The 19,236-nt window shown below is 41.0% G+C and overlaps 1 protein-coding gene across 19 annotated transcripts in view; it reads right to left on the bottom strand.

Moving 5' to 3' along the window:
* Positions 1 to 19,236, bottom strand: part of KALRN (kalirin RhoGEF kinase) — a 615,365-nt gene that overhangs the window by 217,000 nt on the left and 379,129 nt on the right. For all 19 annotated transcript variants that reach the window (XM_033132405.1, XM_033132467.1, XM_033132483.1 and 16 more), the window contains exons 22-25: positions 17,440 to 17,622; positions 16,038 to 16,156; positions 13,124 to 13,190; positions 12,440 to 12,549 (exon numbers count right to left, since the gene is read on the bottom strand). In XM_033132405.1, the coding sequence (XP_032988296.1) occupies positions 12,440 to 12,549; positions 13,124 to 13,190; positions 16,038 to 16,156; positions 17,440 to 17,622 (479 nt within the window). The remainder of the gene's footprint in view (positions 1 to 12,439; positions 12,550 to 13,123; positions 13,191 to 16,037; positions 16,157 to 17,439; positions 17,623 to 19,236) is intronic.

Here is a 19,236-nt window from a genome sequence, read left to right as displayed (position 1 = left end):
ACGAATCTATTTTTATATACAAGTAATCTGAGCCCATTGTAACATTTTAAAAATACAGATATCAAAAAGAACAAAATATCATCTATAGTCCCAGAGATAAAGTGGAAAAATTTTGAATCCTACAATGACTTCTTTCACCAGTAGCCAGTTTGTGCTAAAAACTATGAGTTAATGTTTCCTAATGTAGACAACATTAGGAAAGAAAATTTAATAGGGAAAAAGTTACAATACATTTTAAAGTTGAATTGAATTACTACTGAATTGTCTGCCATCTGTGCCATGGCTCCTTTCTGTGTTAATAGATAACAAAGAGTGACCATACTGACTTCAAATTAACATACTAAACAATTGATTTGAGGTCAGAGAATATAAATTAATAGTCAAAGTACAATTTCAATTATGCAAGATAAGTTCTGGAGATCCAATACATAGCACAATACCTATAGCTAACAATACTGTATCGTATACTTAAATTTTAAGAGGGTAGATCTTATGTTAAGTGTCTAATAATAATAATAATAATAATAATAATAATAATAGGAAACTTTCGGAGGTGATGAATATGTCTATTGCCTTGATGACTGTGATGGTTTCATGGGTGTATACTTATAACCAAACTCATCAAGTTGTATATATTAAATGTGTACAATTTTTCACATGTCAATCATACTACAATAAAATGGTTTTTTTTAAAAAGTTATTACCATAGGAAACCAGGTGAAAGAACAAGGTGAATGAAGATAGTAGTACGTGGGACTTCTCAATTTATACTTTTATATTTGAGTTTAAAACTTAATTCAAAAATTAAATAAGATATAAAGCAGTTCTGAATTATTCTACTACTTACCTCTACCACTGGAAAAAACAAATTTTATTGATCTGACTTATTCTACCTGGCTCTATTGTCCAAGCATTCCAGCAGTATCTTTTTTTATTTTTTTAATTAGTTTCAGGTGTACAAAACAATGTAATGATTAGACATTTACATACCTCAAAAAGTGATAAACCCAACTAGGTTACTACCCGTCTGACACCATATATAGTTATTACAATACCATTGACTATATTTCCTATACTGTACTTTCCATCATACATATATATATTTGATTATAGTTGACATTCAGTATTATTTTATATTAGTTTTAGGAGTACAGAGAAGTGTTTAGGCATTTATGTAATTAAATAAGTCATTCCCTGGATAAGTCCAGTACCCATCTGACACCATACATAGATTTTTATAACTTAATTGAGTATATTTTCCATGCTGTATTGCACACCTCCATGACTATTTTGTAACTACCAATTTGTACTTCCTAATCCCTTCACCTTTTTCATCTACCTCCCAACTCCCCTCCCATCTAGCAGCCATCAGTTTGTTTTCTGTATCTACAAGGCTATTTCTGTTTTGTTTGTTTATTCTATTCTTTAGATTCCTCATATAAGTGAGATCATACGGTATTTGTCTTTCTCTGTCTGACTTATTTCACTTAGCGTAATATCCTCTCAGCCCATCCATGTTGTTGCAAATGGTAAGATTTCATTCTTTTTTTTTTTTTTTACAGCAGAATAATACTGCATTGTATAAATGTACCACAGCAGTATCTGATAATTACAATTGGTTATGGGTTCTATGTGTATATTACTTGTGTTCTATCAATGGCTTAAAAATATGTGCAATTAAAAATATTTGGCAAGTCATATCTGGACGGTCAAAATGCTAATAATGATAGGTGGGATCAAAGTATATATATATATATATATATTTATATATATACATTGTGTGTGTATATATGTGTATATAAATACATGCATATATAGATTATATACATACCATGTGTGTATGTAAGTGTATATATGTATATGGGTATATATATATGTTTATATATATATATACACACACACATATATATATTTATATATATATATATGCAATTAGAAATTTTCTACACTAAATGAGTATTACTTTAGTCATAAGAAAAAGACACTTACACATTTTGGGGACTCCTAGCAGTAGCCATTTGATGATAGCACCTTTTCCCTAACATGTGATTTTAAGAGTGTCTTGATCAGAATCATGGAACAGGAATAACTAAATGCAATCTGAGTTTTTGAAATGCAAATATGCAGTGCTCAGAATCAATAAAATATCATATTTACTGATACTTTTAGAAGAATTGCAGGTGACACACATGTATTTAATATAACTTCTAAAATAGAAATAGGAAAAAATATTATATAATGCTATCATTGAGGATTAAACCTTTTTCAAGGCCAAAAAGGAAGCATCTTTTTGTTGCAAAGAGACGCAATCTGGCTCATTGCTGTATATGTAATATGTTAATTCTGGAAACTTCCCATAACATAACATATTAATATATTAATATAATATTAATCTATCTTTAACCCATATTTTTATTTCTGGAAGTGAATTCTAAAGGACTTCTACTATGTGGCTCTTTTCCATGAGGAACACTAAATAATATAATGCACAACATCTTCACAAGTAGTTGTTCAGAAGATGCTGAGAGGTTCTCATAGCTGCCTTCAGTATAAATCTCAGTGATGATAGTGAATGGAAATCCAGTTCTGAGCCATGGTGGACTGAACAGGGCCTGGGGCTGGGGGCTGCAATGGCTTGGCAAGTGGGGGAAGAGAATCTGATGAGCTATTCTAGGACAAAAAATGAACTACTCCGAGAAAGAGAACCTAGGAGGAAGAAAGAACTTGGAAGAAAAGATAAAAAGGAAAAAGGAAAGAATCTGGGGGCCCTGGACAATAGGGTAAGTGCTCTCAGCTTTCAGGAAACCTCTGCTTCCCCACTCTCGGGATCTTACTCTGCCCTTTACATTCTGACTTCCATGGTACATAGGCCCTTCTTTTTTAAGGGTGATTGATAAATAGTAAAACAGCCTGCATCATGGCATTCCATGTAAGATATAAAATTGTATTTTTGTTTTAGGAGTTGCAAAGACATCCATGATGACGCAGGGAGAGCTTTCCTCTTTCCTTGACTTATGAAACTCAAGCCTGCTCATTTAAGATTAATTTTAAGCAAACAGTAGTAATTATACCTACAGAATTGATCATTAATTGAGATGCTGAAGACAGGGCTAGCAACTTAATTAAAAATCCTGGTAACTTAAATAGAGCTCTGACTTTTTTGTGATAGCAACTATCAAAAACCTATGAGAGGATACTCAGTTTGAAAATCCTCAAGAAATAAAAGCACTATAAAATGAATTAAATGCATAGACTATTAGGCCCATAATTAATGCTTATCTGGAAAATGAAAGTTCTAACAGCAACCACCACTAGCCCATGCTTTTACTGATCCCATGTCTCATTTTTCTTTCCTCCTGCAACCAAGCACAAGCTAAACAACTGGAGTTCACACTTAGTCACAGTTGTGGTGGTGGGGGATGGGTAGGATGAGGGTCTTCCAAAGCCTCAGTTTTCTCATCTTTAAATAACAAAGTTGTGGGGTTGTTGTGAGCATTTAATAAATCCACATAGTTAAAGAACCCAATGCGGTGCCTGGCATATAGTAGGTACTAAATAAACATTAGTTCTTCAACATGGGTGCTTCCCAATCTTAACAACTCATACTCTCTTTGGTAAACATATGGTATATCACACACTCTTCCTCACTTCGAGATACTTATATTTAGGGAGCTCTCCCCACCAAGCGTCTGCTAAAAAAAAGCTATAGCAGATTAGCTCCCCTGAAACCGTATGCTGGGTTTTAATGCAAAAACTGGATTCCAAGGTCACATACCATTAAGTTTGGGAAATGCTGGGGGTAAGCTGGTTTCTTTACGGCAGGACTTCCAAAATCCTACAATATGATGAGGTACATTATAATCTCTAAAGTGATATTGCTTCCCAAACTTCTTTGTAAGTGGAACACTTTTGGTGGTAATATTAGACTTTGTCTCCAGGATCACTGTTGAAAAACCCTAGTTAGTGGTCCCCACGCGTGGCTGTGCACTGCCCCCTGGGGATAGGATCTGAGTACGTGCATTGGTTAGAAAAGCTCCCTAGGTAATTCTAATGAGTCCAGTCCACAGCCCAGCATTTGAAGGCAACTGCCCTACCTTCCAGTATGCTTTCAGCAGGCAGATTCTGCACTGACTGTATATGATTGAAGTTTTAAATAAAAAAGCTAAGAATTAAAACAAAAAACTACCTTGTGCTGGGCATATAAATTTATAACTTGGAGTAAGATACTCACTACCATCTCAATGTAATTGTTGAAGTGGCAACAGTGAACTCCGTTTTGCTTTTTAATTTGAAGCTTATGAAGATGACAGATGATGTAAGTTTGATTCATATCATTCCACCTACTTCAAACAGAAACGATGAGTTTAAATGAAAGCACAAGAGGTCACAACCTCTTCACAAGTGACGGAATATTCCACCTCAGCTGGTCTGTAGCAAGATCTTAGTTCTTACCATTTCAATAATTATATGTAATAAATAGCAGGGAAATGAGCAAAGCGAGTAGTTGAAGTGTTGGTGTGAATGTCTGATGTTCTTTCAGAAAGGAATAAAACTTTTAAAGAAATGTCTAGATCTAAGCAATGTCATTACTCTTTTCAATTATTACAATGCAATATATGATGCAGTCGCTTCATGGGGAAACTGCTTCCCTCTGGTTCTGTCCAGAATCCCCGGAAATGAAACCTGCAGCACTTATTGATAGGAAAGCTTTCTGAGGTTTGTCATGAAGCACTATGGAAATAGCACCATCCCAAAGGTACCCTGAGTAATTTTGATTGTATTATTCTCTCCAAAGATAAATTTAGTCTACAGTCTCGGTGTTGCTGGAGAAGTGCATTCTTCACTGAGGGGCTCACAAGGTGGTCCTGCAGACACACCTTTACATCAGGGTGCAGCCTGCATTTAAAGGGGGGAATCTATTGGATGACGTTGTGTGTACGTGTGTGCACACGCTCTCACACACAAGCACTTGGTGGAATGCCAGAGGGGGTAAGAAGGGGAATGAAGGTGGGGGCTGTGGCGTGGGGCAAGAGAAGAACAGTGTGAAGGCTACAAAAGCGGGCGGTAGGGTGGGGAGAAAGATGGCAGGCTCACTTATTGGCAGGAAGTCCAGGGCATCGCCTCCTTATCAAAGCAGGGCCGGGGTACTGCTTCCATACAAGTGGAGCCAGAGATCATGTCTAAAGAATCCATTAGTGATCAGGGAGAATCAGAGCCTAGCCTATCGGAGGTTCTAGATTGCTGGGGTAAAGACAGCTGGTTGGCATACGGGAGCAGCTACTAAATTAATGGAGTGTCACGTGTGCTCCAGCGAAGGTGCGGGATTATTCATGGAAGAACTTCAGCACAGTCTGATCCCCCACACTGAGCCAGGAGGACCACCTGGCCAGGAGGACCACCTGGCTCTGTCCCTTCATTGCACACCCACGACGTCAGCCTAGGTGAGAGATGAAGGGGACAGGTGTGCAGGGCTGGAATCCCAGTCACCATATTCGCACCCTCTGCCTCCACCCTCAAGCAGCAATTCACCTTGCTGCATTGCTAGCAAGGTTTGCTAATGTTTCTTGATTTTGTTTAGCTTGTGTGATCAGATGAATCAAAATGTACCTGCATAGACATATAACAGGTTTAATGTTAAAATAAAATACAAAAATTAATCTCACATTTAATGTTATACAGATCCATTAATGTGCTGTTTAGCAACTAGGCATGGATGCTAAGCAGTCAGTGGGTACAACTACAACTAACATTGACACATCCAAAGAAATGTTTCGACTTTGTCTTGCCTTGGGTATTCCCCAGTATCTATCAGCAGCTCACTGAAAACACAAACAACAACAAAACCACAGCTAAATTTTTACACAGCCCTTCTGATGGGTTGTATAAAGCCTGCAGTTATCCCTTCGAGTGTGGGTTGAGGGTCCAAGAAAAATCTCGACAGGTCTTCCTTTTCCTCTTTCCCTGATAGTTAATATTTAAGAAAATGACAGTAATCGGGAGTCATGAAGATCTGGATTCTTTGGCTGTGCTACTAATTGGTTTGGACAGGTCACAAACATTTATAAAACAAGGGAGTAGAACAGAACTGGATTATCTTCAAAGGTTTTTTCCTAGGCTTTTATATTCTGTTATTCTATGATTTTCTGTAAATGGGATAAAACTAATACCAAAGGCATTTGGAAGGTGGGGGGTGGGGCAGGGGAGGAAGAGGCATAGAAAACATGGAATATGCATATTTTAAGCAAGGGGTGTGTGTGTGTGTGTGTGTGTGTGTGTGTGTGTGTGTGCACGCGTATGCATGTGCGCATGTGCTGGGAGGGTGGGAGAGGCGGCGAGGAGCCAGCAGCAGCCTGGCGGCGTGGCCCTGCCCACCGGCCGTGGGCGGCACGTCCTTTGCCTCAGCACCTGGTGGATGGAGCTAGCTCTTCACCTTGTAGCTGCAGCTTCACCCACTGTGTTTTAAGAGGTTGTAAAATCAATTTAGTGGGTATAAACCAGCATTAAAAGAGGAGGAAAGAGGTAGGGAAGGGGAGGAGAAATGGAACCTAACCTAAAATACCAGCGTGCGTCACACATCGTGGGGGTGTTATTTTGAAAAACTGTATTCCCTGTTATATATAATATATCAGAACATAATGTGTAACCTTTTTCTTTGGTTCATAATAAAAAAATGTTTGAAAAACACCTTGCTGATTCTCCTGCTTGCAATAGGATGGTAGCCCCAGGGAGCGCTGTCTTTATCCATTTCTTTCCCTCCCTCCCCCTCAGTACCCCCCCCCAACTTCCTGTCTATCTATCTATTTATCTATCATCTATCTCCTCCCCCCACTACTACTGCCCTCTCTCTCTCTTCTCCCTTCCCATTTATTCTTTCCTCCTTGTTTTTCACCAACTTGACTTTCTCACTTTTCGTTACCTAGGTATTTTATCTCACTTTCTTGTCTTCACTTCCTGTGTGTCCCCCTCCCCTTCATTTCTGACTCACTCTCTACCTCTACCCACCACCTCTCTCCTTTCCTGTACCTCAGTCTCACAGTTACCCACGTGACAAGCCACAGTCTGCCTGGGGTGTGATGTCGAGCTCTCTAATGGAGAGCTTTGGGGTTGAGTCCCACAGACTCTTCCCATTGCCGCTCAGCCTCCCTCGTAGACTTCACCACTCCCTTCCCTTGGAGGGCCTTTGTTCAAACTTTCCTCCCTCAGTGAGGGAGCCATCTCTGGCTATAAAACTCCTGTTGTTTAAATGCAATCTTAAATGCCCCCTCCTCTGTGAAGCCTTTCCTATTGCTCTAACTGAGGCTGTTTCTTTTGCTCCTTTGAGCTGCATTTGTGCTCACCTCCACCCTTATCACTTGTCCCTAATTCCTAGAACTCGGAGGGCAGAGGCTGGGTTTGACTCATCCTGGGGTACCAGCTCCATGTCTAAACTCGCACAGGGATGGGTAAGAAGGAACCCCGGGAAAGAGAGAGAAATGCGGGCCTGGTTCAGCTGCTCACTGGCCTTTCCCAGGACCGCCCCCACCTTGTCTTCATGCTCTGCTGCACACCACCCTCTGCTCCTGGCTCACCCTGGACACCTGCTGGCCTGGAGGCTGACCCTGGCCTGCTCAGGGCTCCCGGCTCAGGCCCACACAGCTGTCCCTGCTCCCTGGGTCTTGGGCCTGGCAATACCAGGCCTGCAGAGAGGGAGTGCGCAGGAATAGTCCGCCCCCACTAGACACATGTTGCCCCACCCCCGCCCCGACTCGCCTTTCCAATCTTTGCTGAAAACTGACTTGTTTCAGGTAATTAGTGTAATGGTGTGGGACCTGGATGACATACATAGCTGTGGAAGAAATGGGTTGCAGTGTTTCTCAAATCTGGGGATGCACATGGATTAAACCCACCAGATCCGGCAGTCCCCATTGGTGGTCTATGGAGTGGGGATAGAGGGGAGAGCACTGATCTGGGAGGCCAAACCCCTTTAAGGGGGGGAGAGGAAAGGAGGGCCACACATTGGGCAAGTCCTCTCTGGGTCTAGTGTCCTCATCTGTAAATGGAGACGGTCGTGCCTGATGGTGAAGACCCTCTGAGCCCTGACAGCAGAGACTATAAAAATGCCATTGCTCAGACTCAATATGACCGTATCTCCAAATCACTGAGAAGGAAAAAGTGAAGTTCAGATTTCACTGAGGGTGATGGGCGTTTTAAACAACAGCTGGCATCACCAAACCTGAAAATCTAATAATCAAGGCAAACTGAAAAGAAACAATTTTCCTGAATGACAAGTTATAGGTTAGGCAAAGTGGGGAGACTGGACTAACAAAAGCATGAGTGTTTGGGGGATCTGTTTATGGCATATACTATCTCCTCTGAGTGCTCCTGGAATGCTTAGCAAAATGCAACAGAAGTAGATCCAGTTCTTGTACGGGTAAGCTTCATGATCTTTATCTTCAGTTATGTAGAAAAAGGGATGTAGTACAAAATGTGGAGGCTGGAGGGTTAAATGAAGTAGCATTGCATTTGAACCTCCAGTGTGGGTTAAAACGACTACTTGTAGGTATTCAATTCTACATATTGAATTGTTCTTCTTTATAGAAATTTTGGTGCTTGGGAATCTCTCTCTCTCTCTCTCTCTCTCTCTCTCTCTCTCTCTCTCACACACACACACACACATTAACCCTGGTTGTCATTTTTCAAAGTGACACCATTTAAAGGATTGACACTGTATCACCCTGGGTGGAGGCACTAATTTCCTAAGGACTCAGCTAATTGGGTCATTGGGGCAGACTCCATCTCAATCCTCTGCCTCTCCCTCAACCGCTCCACCTCCCGCCTTCCTTCCCTTCCTCTGTCTCTGGAGTATAGGCAGATAATCTGAGCTATACACTAGAAATGAGAGGAGTATGTTTTTTGTTAGATAGCACTTAATTATAACGTGGGAAAGACGCAAACGATCGGGATTAAAAAGAATCCTTGGATTTTCAGGTTAAAAAAATGACGATTTCAGAAAAGTATTCCTGAAGAGCAAACAGGTGTTTGGATCACTGTATGGTCCTCCCATTAAGAAGCTCCCAGGAAACTCCTCCATTCTGATATTCAATTATTTTGCTGGTCTAGAAGTTTCTGGTAGTGAAGGGGGGGAAATCATACCTAATGATTTCCTCTATCTTGAGACTTTCACAAACAAAAGACTGAATTATGACTGAGCCATTAGCCATAAGTCTGCAAATTGTAATTCAGTTTTTAGTCCATCCATCCATCCATCCATCCATCCATCCATCCATCCATCCATCCAACAAATATTTACTTAAAGTTTCTTGTGTGCTAGGCACTGGGGTGATACAGTGAAAGACATGGTCTCTTATGGAGTTCACAGGTCCTACATTTCCAACGTTGGCTTAATTGCCATTTTATCTCTTACTGATTAGAGATTGTAGAGGTGTTATGCTTTCTCCATGAATAAAACATTGTACGGCATAAGTCGAAAGCATGCATTACGAGTAAAGCCCTGGCCCTCGAGATTCTGTAGGGAATTACTATACAGCTTGATTTTCTTGGATGTTCCCTGAAATTGTGGGTAATTTAAAACATGAACTTTTTTGGTGGATAGCTTTCCAAATGCATCACAGAGTTCCCTGCTTTTCAATGCAGAATATACAAACGATTCAGGGCTATTGCGAACATTGGTTACTGTGCTGTCCTGCAAGACAGGGGCTGTGCGAGGCTCTCTGTAGGGATCCAGGATCCTTTGCTCCAAGACTGAGCGGCCTTTGACCACTGTGGGAGTTTTTGGTTCTGTAGCCTATTTTTATTGCAGTTTGTCTGCTTTCCTGTCAGGTTTTACTTGATGTGACTGGTCTCAAGCTGTTCTTGATTCTTATTTGCTGCTTCTAAATTGCTATGGGCTTCGACACAATCCAACCAAGAGGTAAATGACTTTCAGAGAGGACAGAAAGGTGTTTCTATGAAAACATAAGAACTTTACCTTTGTGATATCGCTTTTGGTTGCTCAGAGGCTGGTTTTTTTTTTCTTCTTGTTTCTTTATAATGTCATAAATGGCAACATTTGCTGAGTAGCTGTGTTCTTGACAACTGAATTTATTCCTCTACAAAGTGCAGCATTCTATATGGTTTAACTTGACTTTTTAAAAGCATTTCTTAGAACTATATTTTGTAATTGGTAGACAGCTTTTCAGCTATTTAAAAAACTACCAAACTGCTTACCGTGGCTTAGTAGAATGTTATCATGAAACCAGGTAAGAGGAACAGTTATGTTATTTTGTTACAATTGATCAATTTCGAAATGAATATTCTTTCCCTTTACACATTGATTTGGCAAAAGCAGGGCTCATAGGAAGTGCACGCTGGTCATCTCTAGATTTCTCCACTTCGATACTTAGTCAGTTTGGTAAGATGAGCAAAGTGAGACTTGTTGACTCAATTGCAGAGATCATAAATCAGAAAAGTAATGCAACATGATTACAGTTTCCCACTCCCAGGTCTTCTCAGATACCCTGGGGGAGATGGGATAATGGTGAGCTGGACTCAGGTGACAGAATTCGGAATCAATGGTCAAAAATGGCTTTATTAGGGTCTTATTCAAAAGGCATGAGGAGAAACTATTTCTATGTCTGGAGATTTCCAGACAAACCACATGGAGAGTGTTAAAATTTGTGGGGGGGAGAAAAAAAGAAAGCAAGACTGGGAACTCGTATTAAGTTCTCCAGCGAGTCAGAAGGGTTTTTCCTCCGTAGAACTTACTGTTTTCATAATCTGACCCAGTTACCATGTTACAGGAGCTACACGTTCTCCTTAAACTGATGCCATTTGATGACACAACAGGGGATTAATCACCAGGAGTTGACAAGAGAGGAAACTTATTTAGACCTTTTAGAACTCAGGATCCTTTTACACCCAGCTATTGCTTGCCTCCGAGTTATTCTTAGCAAAGGGCCGTACTCAGGTCTCATTTCCTAAAGCTGGGCTGTCCAATATGGCAGCCACCCGCCACCTAAATCTATTCAATTACATAAAATTTAAAATTCAATTCTCAGCAGTACTAGTCACATTCCAAGTGTTCAATAGCCACACATGTCTACTGGTTACTGTCCAGTACATCTGAAGAAAGCTCTACTGGGCAGCGCTGCTCTTGAGTCCTACCTCAGGCTGGCTGCTACACATGGACATTTGGCCTTCTCAGGAACTCTTGGAGCTGGCAGCTTTATCTCCAGCACAAGTGCTTAACTCTGTAAAAGCCTTGACGAGCCTGATCCTAAGACTTCCTCTGTATTGTATCCTACAATATTGAACCTTTACCTCTAATCCCTTCTCTGGAAAAAGGTCTGAAGAAAGCTCTAGGACTTTCTACCAACATATTCCTTGTGTCTTGAAATTCCATATTTGATTGATCTTTTTTTATTTTTTTATTTATTTTGATTTCCTGGCTGACATTTTCTTACTGGGTTTTATTATAGATTTTAGTCTTATTCAGTCATGACATACATTTCAGTGTGGAAACTTTTCATGCAAAATCCTAGTTAGCAACACAAACTCACCATTGGTTTAATGAAAGGAGTACAAAAATTTGCTGCTTCATATGGGTTACTAACTTCTTCAGTGTTCCTCATAAACATATGAAATGTCTACAGACAGATCTTTCAAAGAAGGATTCTGGTTGCAGGGGAGAATTTTTCCCCCTAAATTCTCACCCCATTTGTATTTTAGAAACTGAGTTATTTCCATTAGTTGGTTACATAAGTAATCAACCAATGTTCTTGCTGACCCTCTACTAACCATGGAACGTGCGGTTTAGTAGGCTGTGGAAAAGATACTTAAATCTTTTTGGGAGCTGGACAAAATGAGTTGCGAGGTTTTAGGGCTCTACGATTCTCTATTATTTCAACAAAACAGAGTCAATTAATGTTCTCCCCTATAAGCGGTTAAGAAATGTGCCCCATTAGATATTTTGATTATCTATCTATCTATCTTTACTATATTGTTGTTTTGGTTGAAAGTGGGCTTGATGGGGTACCTGGGGATGGAGGAAATATTTAGGTTGAAAGAAAAGTTCAATGGAATTTGAAACCAAAGTGCCACAAGGTAGGAAGTTTAGCCTCAGATGAATTCTGTCAGGATTCCCCCCAGTTTTAATAAGGAGGAGCTACTTTTATTTCCTCAAAGCCTGGTTATCGTTCTAATTGGGTATGGAGATGCTGCCAGGTAGGTCCCTAAGAGGAACACTGCTGGATACTTCACTCTCCATGAGGAATTCTGGACAATCGTGGAGAAAGATGGGGGAATGAGAAAAAAGTCTGACAGCAACTGACATAGAAAATTTAACAGGTAATAATTTACTAGGTGAGGTTTAACAATCAGTTCTGATCTGTCTGTTGGGAAGCCCTGCTCTTGGGTACGTATTGCACTAAGTGTGCTCCATGCAAACCCTCCACCAACCTACTTGTTATGAAAATCGTAGATCTCCTGGATGTTGCCAAAGATGATATGCTCTTTATTAAGGATCCCAGGGGGGATCTCCTCCACACCACTGGTCATTTCCCACAGGTAGGTCTGTAAGACAGCAACACTTCCATCACTGGCAAGAACTGCCACATGAAATACGGGCAAAATCAACGGGCCTTAAAGCTTGTGGGGTAAGAGACTGGAAAAGCATGTAGCGTGTAAAAAGTGAGATGGTAAAAAGCAGAATGGAAAGAAAGAAAACATGACTGTTTCATTACCTTGCACTGCTGCTAGGGAAACACATCCTGACCTTTCGCAAGAGTATAACCTCCCCACTCTTCTTATGTATTAAACATGTGCATGTCTGAGTGTGTGCTAGGGGGAGAATGACGATTTTCAGACTCAAGTTCATTGACTGTGTCAGGGTTTTGACTTTGAACTCCAGTGTCTTACATACTTTTTTGCTGGGTCTAGCTTGAGTCTGAGAAAAGTTTCTTTTCAAAAGTACTTCAAACTCCCATGCAATTACTATTGACCCCAGGACAAAGGTTTCCTCTGGTTGGCTTTTTATTCATTAAGCTCTAGGAGAAGACAAAGAGCACTGAGCTCCTGTCAAGGTCTTGACGCTGGGAAAGAAGTCCTTTTCCCCATACAACTGAGAACTGATTACTGCAAGACTTACCTCTAAGCACTCATGTAAGTCCCTCACGTAAGCCTTCTCTGTCTGGAGTAGTTCAGCCATAATGAATCTAGAAGGAAACACACGGGCTTTCAGTTGGTTAGAGATATAATACCTCCCTTCCTTCAAACTTCACTTCTCCACTCCAGCATTTATGACATTCTTGACTCTTATTTTTCTACTTTACAAAAACGTCTCTTCCTTTCTTCAAAACTCTTTGCTCTGAGTATTACCCCTGAGTCCCTCTCACTCTGAACATTTGCTCTGTATCCCGCTGGCATGTTTGTGCTCAGCTAGTTCCTCATTCTCTCCCCCTTTTCCACCCCGGTTCTCCCATTTTGTGATTCTGTGCTGATAGGTATCTGTTCCCAATTGCACATGTGTGTTTGCATGTGTGTACAAGCATGCAACACCACTCACATTTGTGAGGAAGCTTGAACCTCAGCTTCCTACATTTCTTTTCCAGCTCTCAGAATGATGATTTCTGTTCAGTTCAGTTGTTGACTTATACCAAAACAATTCACAGTATCATAAGTTAAACCAGATTTAAAAGCTAAAAACAACAGACGCCAAGACACCACCACCGAGCCTGAGGGGTTAGAAAATTTTTATCTGTAAACACCCAGATGTATTTGTGGGCCATTCAGTTCCTGTCACAACCACTCAACTTTGCTACTGTAGTGTGAAAGGAGCCATAGACGATACGTGAAAAAATAAGTGTGGCCATGTTCCAATAAAACTGTGTTTATGGAAACAAAAGAATTTCATCTAATTTTCACATCACAAAATATTCTTCTTCTTTTGATATTTTTCAATCATTTAAAAATATAAAAAACAATTTTTACCTTATAGTCTATATAAAATAGGTGATTATTAACCAATGTCACGCCAATAAATTTAATTAAAATAAAAACCAGGTGGTGGGTCAGATTTGGCCTGTGGGCCACAGTTTGCTGACCTCTGGCCTGGATTATCCTGCACACGTCAACATTACTTCTGATGGGGCGTTTACATCACAGACTGACGTGCGTGAAGCTGAGCGTGCGATCACAAGCAAAGCACAAACGAATGATGTTAAGTGACTGCTCTTCCGTCTCCCATAAAGAGAAGCCTGTGCTACAAAAATACACGTCTTCCAGGAGAGGGCTCCCTTCCTCCTTGGGCCCCTAAACAACACAATGTGCTTGGGCGGTTGTTAAGCTTACGATGTATGGCTTCAGTGTAGTGTACTTCATTTTCTTTCTCCCACAAATTTTTATTAGAAATGGTGCTTCTTAGCTGGCCTGTGATTTGTAATGATATCTAATTTAACACGAAGTTTATATGTGTACATTTATCTTAGAGTTTTCACATCAATTTTTCAAGGTAGTTCATGATAAAAACCCGTTTCCATCATAGGAAAATTTTGAGAAAGATTGTCCCCCTGTTGGAAATTTCACAAGAAATATTTAAATGAGCAGCATCTTTTCCTGGATCTCTGTCTTGGTGGGATCTTCCTTAAAGCAAATACATTTTACTAGTAGTGGCGATTATATTAAAATTAAAGTATTGATTCAAAAAATTCCCTTTTGCAGGAATTAATTAGCCAGTCTCTTACGATTCGTACTCTATTGGCAAAATGAAAAGTGTATGAGCTTTGAAGTTGGACAAACAGGAACTGAATATGACTTTGTCATTCACTAGAGGTAGAACTTGCTTCTCCCGGCCTCAGACTCTTTACTTAGAAAACAGCTGACCACACAGGATTGCTGCAAGGATTAAACAAGATTATGTAAACAGAGTTTCTAGTCCCTTTTAGGTGCTTGATAAACAAGGAAAGAAAGAAGATCAGAAGGAATATAATCTGACATGCTTGGGAAAGTTGTCTTGGATTTTACCTCATTAGGCTTTTGGCATTCTTCTACCTTCTTCCTTTTTGTCCATCTGCTTCCTAGAGTTGTGTGTCTTTCTTCAAATTTACCTCACTACCCTCTATCCCATTTTGTTTTATTTTCCATGCATCCATTACCGTCCTCTGGCTCTTTGGTGTCCGGTAGACAGTCCAGCAAGATGATTTGATCCAGTGTGTTCTCATTTCCCCCCATTATGGGTTGAATTGTGTCCCTCCCAAATTTCATACATTGAAGTCCCAACTCCCAGTACCTCAGAAGGTGACCTTATTTTGAAACAGTCATTGCAGATCTAATTAGTTAAGATGAAGTCATATTGAAATAGGGGAGGCTCCTATTTCAAAATGACCAGTGTCCTTAAAAAAGGGGAAATCTGGACAGGCATGTACTCAGGGAGAACGCCGTGTGGCCAAGAAGACGGCCATCTGCAAGGAAAGCCCTCAGAAGGAACCAGCCCTGCCAACACCTTGATTTCAGACTTCTAGCCTCCAGAATTGTGAGACAATACATTTCTGTTCTTTAAATGACCCAATTTGTCATATTTTGTTACAGAAGCCCAGCCAAACTAATACATTCCCCAGAGGAAATATAAGCTCTGACTTAGCAGACCAGCTTCAGTTTCTTCACTCCACGGGACCTGTGGTCCTACTTCATTTTGATAAAATCAGTGACATAGGGCTTCTCAATCTTAAGACACACTATTTCTTTCCAACATCACCCAAAGGGAATCTGTCAAAATATTCTTCATAAAGCCCTTGCAAGATCTCTGTGTATGTGCAACACCAACATAAAGAAAGCAGAATGGTCAGGAAATGGTTCGTACGGTTGACATTATGCATTGTCTCCACTATCCAGTGCCCTGTGGTTCTTGATTAGTGTGACATATGGGCAAAAGCATCATGTATGTTCACTGCCACCTCTGTAGGTGGCTACGAGGACACATTGATCTGTCAAAAGGGACAGGAGGCCGTGAAAACCAAGCACAGTCACAAGAAGCCTGCTATTGGTCGGAAGCTCCCCAAACATACTCTTTCTTCCGGGCAGACTTCCGCTTCTCTTCATTGACTTCATGGTTGGCGTCCCGTAGCTTGACCTCACGATCCGAAAGGCTTGCTGGGATGATGTCCAGCTCTAGGTCCTTGTTATCCTACACACAGAGAGATCGTAGACGTCAGCCTGGAGATACTTTGGGAAAGCAACTCACCCGAGTTGGGGGAGGGGGTGGAGGGGAAAAATAGAGAAAGATATCACGGAGAAGGATGAGAAGATGGGCAATGACACAGACTACCACCCACAAGCATGCTTCTTCATGGGATAACTTTCTTTTTCCAAATAAGAAAGAGATAAAATGTTCAGGTCAAATGTTCGGGGCTAATATCCACAGTGAAGAAAAACAACGACCACATTTGAAGAATACTGTCATATTTCCCCAAGGACTTCGGTCCTGATAGAATCTAAACACACACACACACACACACACACGCACACTCACCCAAGATTGGTTATTACGCATTAAAATATATGTGAAACAGAAACACATAAAGACATAAGAAAACTTTCATTCGTCAAGAAAAAAGAATAAAAGCCATTTGTTTTTAATTTAAACCAGCAACTTCCCTTGTCAATAGAAAGCTAAATGATAAAGCAATTACTGAATTTTCTAATTGCCTATCCCTGCTTATTTCAACCACTGTTTCGTATTTATACAGGATGGAAACCTCTAGAAAAAAATCTCACAGGCTAAAGCCTGGGGGAAGACATTAATTCCCCCAATTTTAGTGGTTTGGCCATTTCACTCTCTAGTCTGCCCTGCTTCAGAGCATGAGCCTATTCAAAGATTTAAGAATTAGAAATTGTAGGATTAAATTGCCAGCCTGTATTTAGCTCTTAATTCACAGGTTACTGACCCCTATTATAAAGAACAGATTAAAGTCAGTCTTCCCTTGCTTCGTGGCAAATAGTAACCTCTTTTCAGTTGGAATGTCAAATAGCCTTTGCATGAATTACATCCCTTATTCTTAAAAGAGTACTATTATACATACTGGGGACTCTAATCATTTGCTGATTAACATAATTGGGTGGAAGATGGTACTGATGAAGCCAAGATAAAGTTTTAGTTCTCAAAGTCAACACTTAACTCTACACAGAGAAAAACTCTATTCTGTGTTGGCTACTCATAGACCCCTATCCCCGGCTAGCCAATTGTGCAATATATATATAAGTAGCACTAATCATGGAGGGCTGGAGGCCAGTGGCTTAGCAGCAAGATGCATCCCTCCACTAGAAAAACCACACAAGGCAAGAATTCTGGGAGTCAACAGCTCAGAAACCCTGCTCTGGAAGCCCTGCTTCCTTCCACAGCCATGAGAGCAGCAGTACTGAGGGAGAGGAGAAAGGAGGAGGCTCCAGCCGGGCCACCCCCACACCCACCTCTGTGTTGACTCCTAGGGCTTTCTCCAGGGAGTACCGGTACTTTCCCATCCTCAAGGAGAAGTCTCTGTAATGCTTGTCCACCGTGGTCACCCATTTCCTGATCTCTGTGGCATGAATATGGCCTTTTTCCACAAAGCTATCAGCCAGCTGAATCAGAAGTTTCACCTTCTCCTTTGTTTGCTGCCCCAAAAGATGGTCTTAAGTTACTATATTGCATTTCCTCTCATAGCCCCCACCCCCTTTTCTTCTTCACCGTAGCCACAGACAGCTCATCGCCAGGCTGCTTGGGTTTATATCCCAGGTCTATAACTTACTAGCAGGGAGGTCTTGACAAATTACTGAAACCCTCTGTGCCTGAGTTCCTCCGTCCCTACTGTTATGTAGGGATCATAACAGTACCTCCACCATACAGTTGTGAGCATTACACGGGCTGACAATGCAGAATGCTTAGAACAGCACCTGGAACAGTGCTCACAGAAGGACTCAGGAAGCAGTGGCTGTTGGCCATTATGCTTATCGATGTAAGAATCTCTTACATTAGTACAGTACTATATCAGTTTACAGAGTACGTGAATGTCACATCTGAGACTCATCTGAGTCGTAAAGCATCCCTAGGAGGAAGGTGGAGAGAGGGGATGTGGGCTCTTTGAAACCACGGAGGAAAAAAATCGAGGCTTAGAAAGGCTTAGAGCTTGTCCAAGTTCACACTCCCTGCAAGTGACAGAACCTGTCTGCCTCTGTTCCATAGTTGTTAGTTCTCTCTCCTCTCTGTACTGGCCTGAAGTTGGCTTTCTAAACGTCAGATAAGGTGGACTACGCCAGGATCTGATGAAATGCTACTAGCAGCTTTAAGAATAAACTCTGTTCCTTTGACCACGAGGATCCTGTCCTTAGTTTCCATGGAGAAAGGGAGAAAAGAATGACTGAAGCTAGTATCCATTGCTGGCCTAAGTAAGATGGAGCTCTGACATGCATTGGTTAATTTCATTTCTCACAACAGTTTGCTCAAGGTCTACTCTGTCCACACTACTCTGCAGAAGGTTGTACGGACACTCTGGGGGCGGGGCTTAAACAAAAGAGGGAAAGAAGATACTCGTATCCCCCAAACAGTCTCATCTCGAGAGGGGACAAGATTTTCACAGAGAGTACTTAAAGAACTCAGGGCACTATGAATTGAATGTCAAATAGAGAAGCATGTATAGTTAACACTGGGGGAATTTTAAAACAGGAAAACAATTAAAGGTGGGCCGACCCAAGCAGAGAAGTTCTCATGGGAGAGGCGGGACTTACGTTGGGTAAGATACAGAAATAGAAGGGATGTTCAAACAAGTAAGCATTTGCTCATCTTTTTATCTTAAGTTTGGGTTTTGAAACTCTAAAATATATCAGGGAAGTCTAATAGATTTTAAGAGGAAGGAAAGACTGTTTAAATAATATTCTGAGAAGTAAAATTATCTTTTGGACTGGAGGAAAGTAGATCCAAGGTTTGGATCATGCCACAGTCTAGATAACTGAGGGAAACTGAGGCAGAAAATCACTGGGGGACAGGTAGAAAACACAGAAGAGCCTTTCTCATCCTCTCTTGCCTTTCCAGGCTCATTACAGCCCCTCCCCAGCCACTAACCCTCCCAAGAAATGCCAGAGGCAAGCAGAGAGGACTTAGCCGGCCACACGGCCAGGGTGACTCACGGTCCGGCTCTCCAGCAACTCACTCAACACATCTGAGTCTCTCCTATCTCAGGACAGTGAGTTGGTACCCCACAGCTGGGAGACAAGGGGCCAGAAGAACTTTGG

This window comes from Rhinolophus ferrumequinum, chromosome 2 (genome assembly GCF_004115265.2).
Source record: "Rhinolophus ferrumequinum isolate MPI-CBG mRhiFer1 chromosome 2, mRhiFer1_v1.p, whole genome shotgun sequence".
NCBI lineage: Eukaryota > Metazoa > Chordata > Mammalia > Chiroptera > Rhinolophidae > Rhinolophus > Rhinolophus ferrumequinum.
The sequence above is the reverse complement of the archived record's forward strand: the minus strand, read 5'-3'. Positions and strand labels throughout refer to the sequence as shown.